The sequence below is a fragment of the Taudactylus pleione genome, unplaced genomic scaffold (assembly GCF_031769625.1).
Source record: "Taudactylus pleione unplaced genomic scaffold, aTauple2 ptg000145l, whole genome shotgun sequence".
In the NCBI taxonomy this organism is placed as follows: Eukaryota; Metazoa; Chordata; class Amphibia; order Anura; family Myobatrachidae; genus Taudactylus; species Taudactylus pleione.
This window is the reverse complement of record NW_028284547.1, coordinates 3350980-3354334: the sequence shown is the minus strand read 5'-3', so window position 1 is coordinate 3354334 and position 3355 is coordinate 3350980. Positions and strand designations below refer to the sequence as shown.

The 3355-nt window shown below is 53.1% G+C and overlaps 1 protein-coding gene across 1 annotated transcript; it reads left to right on the top strand.

The window, feature by feature from the left end:
• The first annotated feature begins 250 nt into the window (after positions 1–250).
• On the top strand, positions 251–925 carry NANOS3 (nanos C2HC-type zinc finger 3). Its single transcript, XM_088474001.1, has one exon. The coding sequence runs from the start codon at positions 251–253 to the stop codon at positions 923–925; it is 675 nt and encodes a 224-aa protein (XP_088330127.1).
• The last annotated feature ends 2430 nt before the right edge of the window (positions 926–3355 follow it).

Genomic DNA, 3355 nt, shown 5'->3' with positions numbered 1-3355 from the left:
AGCCAGTGAATTGAGACGGGAATTTAGCAATGATATGGTTAAACGTTATCAGAGGGTGTCTGTGGGGTGGGGGAGGATGGTGTCTGGAAGGGGACGATGAATGGACCTGTAAGAAAATTACTTTCACTAATGCAGAGTGCAGCCCCCGAGACTGGACTGGAGCAGAGTGCAGCCCCCGAGACTGGACTAGAGCAGATTGAAACCCCCCAGACTGGACTGGAGCAGAGTGCGGACCCCACACTGGACAAGAATGCAGACCCCCAGACGACTTGAGCATAGTGCAGAAGAGATGGAGTTCAGTATTTGGAGAGACTACCTCGGGCTAAACGCCAAGCTGAGAGCAGCTATGACAGCCAGCATGCCAACAAGTAACCCAGGAGGATCTGCACAATTCTGTCCACATACTTCAGAGATGAAGGCACTACAGACCATGGGGACCTCCTCCCAGATGCATACAACACGGACACATAGGGGTCCACTGAGTATGAACAGAGGAAAGAGCGGACTTCCAGGACCTCTGCGCTCTGGGGTGGCCCAGGCACAGGGTCCAGGACCTACAGAAACCACAGCAAATGTGCCAAGGAGCGGAGGAAAGAGGCCGAGGAGAAGCCTGGAGCCCCCCGAATCTGGAGCTCCTCCATCCCATGTATGGAACCCTTCCCCTGCTGTCGCCGCACAGGCGGACCCTGATCTCTCGGAGTGCTCCTTCTGCAAACACAATGGTGAGCCCAAGCGCGTCTACACCCAGCACAGCCTGAAGGACCTGCAGGGAAATGTGATGTGCCCAGTCCTCAGCCAGTACACCTGCCCGCAGTGCGGAGCCACGGGGAAGAGGGCTCACACCCGCCGCTTCTGCCCCAGGACCCATGAGCTCTACACCTCTGTCTACCAGGCCACAGAGGGCAATGGCAGGAAGGGCACCTAGGGGCGCAGATGGCGCAACCCTCCTCGTTACGCACGACGCAGCCACATTACGCACTGTTACACATGCTGTGCCTGTTTTATTTTTGTGTTTTGCATTTTTATACTCGTGTTTATCTGGGTTGATTGTAGACACACATTGCTATTATGGTGGTATATGACCACTGATTTTACAGTAAAAGCACTTTTATTATTAACGCTGAACTTGTGCCTTGTATGATTGCTAAAATAGTGTAATTGCGTCAGTTCAATTACACATAATTTATTATAAGGAATCTGAGGCAGTCACGTAGGATCTGATCAGCCCCAGTATGTACTATCATTGTACTGTCACTTATTCCTCGGGATACAGAGCACACAGCTTTCTCTCCAGTCTCCCGTGTACAGCCTCAGTGGCTTTTATGTCAGGCTTAATGTGCATACACACGGTCAGATCAGTCAACGATAACTATATCATTGTCTGATCGTCCTGCATGTGCTGGATGATCGATATCGGTCATCCAGCACACCACCAACTCCCAAACGACTATAACGACCCACGATCCCTATAGTAACCTGGTCGATATTGACCAGGTTGGACTGCATGCACGGGCGATGGTCGTTATCGACCATCCGTTCCCGCACATCGTCCATCGTTTGGGGGTGGAAGGGGCCAAAAAATGGACGATATGAACGATATCGTTATCGTTTATATGGTCCTACAAAGTCTGACCGTGTGTGCACCATTAGGCGATCTGTGAATCGACAGTTGCTGAGCCAGCAAGCTCTGCCAGCCTTTGCCTGCTGGGATTTGTAGTGCCACAAGGGCTGCTAGAATCATAGGTTGCCTATATGTGCCAGAGCTCCTTAATTGTCCTAGGCACACAACATTAGTCCTGGTGACTTATACACCAGTTGTTCAAATTGGGAGTAGAACAACCACATTCTGTAAGGAAATTTTGGTAATCCTGTCTAAAAGGGGAGGGGAGGAGTGGTGGGGTCTCTGTACCCAGGGAACATCCATGTGGCCACAAATCAATTCAGAGAGCAATAGAAATATAATAAGGGTACTGTATGCTAAAGACAGCCCTGATTGCTACCAGTGTAGTTAAAGAACTGCCATGTTGTGTTGGGAATTTGCAAACCTAGGTCACTAATACCCCTTTTACACCGGAGCTAAATCCCGGGTTATTGCAGGGTTAACCCGGGCAGCTCCCTGGTGTAAAAGGGGAGAGGGTTGGATCGCCGGGTCGAGTGACCCGGCAATCCAACCGAGGTAAATAGCAGGGTTTAACAGCCTGTGAAACCCTGCTGTGAGAACAGCCCACTCCGGGTCACTATGACGGCTTCAGTGGCGCTTGGAAATGACGTAATCTCCAAGCGTCCACTTTCACGCCAGGAAAGCCGGGTCTATGCAGACCCGTCTCCGGTGTGAGCGGCGCCGACTCGGGAATATCCAGAGTCGGTGCTGGCTAAATTCCGGGTCTGATCCGGATAGGAACTTCGGGCCTGATTCAGACCCGGTCGCAAGCGCTGTACGCTCGCAACCGGGTCGATGGTGGGCCAGTGCGCTGCGCATGCACACAACGGAGCCGGCTCCGTCGTGCGCATGCGTGAGACCCGGATAGCGACGGGCACTCCGTTGCTCCGGGTCTCGCAAAAAAGGGGGCGAGCTGTCGATGTTGAGTGACAGCTCGCCCCCTTTGGTGGGCGGGCCGGGGGAGTGGCTGCCCAAACGGAGGCATTCCCATGTGAACGCCTCCGTTTGGGGGCGGCCCCACTGACATCACGAGTGATGTCAGTGGGAGAGATTTCGGCTCTGTTAGAGCCGAAATCTCTCTGGGGCTTGCGGCCACGAGACCCTACCACAAGGGTCTCGTTGCAAGCCCGATGGTCGCGATGGTCTTGACCATCGCGACCATCTTCCTGGCCGCTCTCTATAGCTGTGAGTGGTCACCCACAGCTATGTGAGAGGCCAGGAGGCCGTTCTAAAAAACCAGGCCGGCCCAGGTTCAGAGCGAGCGCTCTGTCAGAGCGTCCGGCTGTGAATCGGCCTCTGTTCCAACTCCGGGTCAGACCCGGAATTTTGGTGGAAAAGGGGTATTATACCTCCTTTCCACCAAAAACCCAGGTCCGACCTGGGTTTTCAGACATGGTTCCAAACCAGGTCAGACACCATTTACATAGCACCATCGATCTGGGTTATTCTCAGGTCAGCCCCGTTCACACTGAACCTGAGTCTGCCCTGCTAAACTTGTGATGTCTTAAAAAGAGGGAGGTGACTACTCCACAACCACCAATCAGCTCATTTTAGGCATGACCCAGGTCGGATAACCCGGGTTACGCCGTTTACACTGCACCATTACCCAGGTTCATCTTGGATCCAACCCTGGTAACTACCTGGGTGGGATTGCAGGGTCACTTGACCCATGTTATTATTCAGGGACCCTTTTAC

Coding starts and splice junctions, on each gene's coding strand:
- NANOS3 (XM_088474001.1), top strand. CDS start 251: ATGCAGACCCCCAGACGACTTGAGCATAGTGCAGAAGAGATGGAGTTC.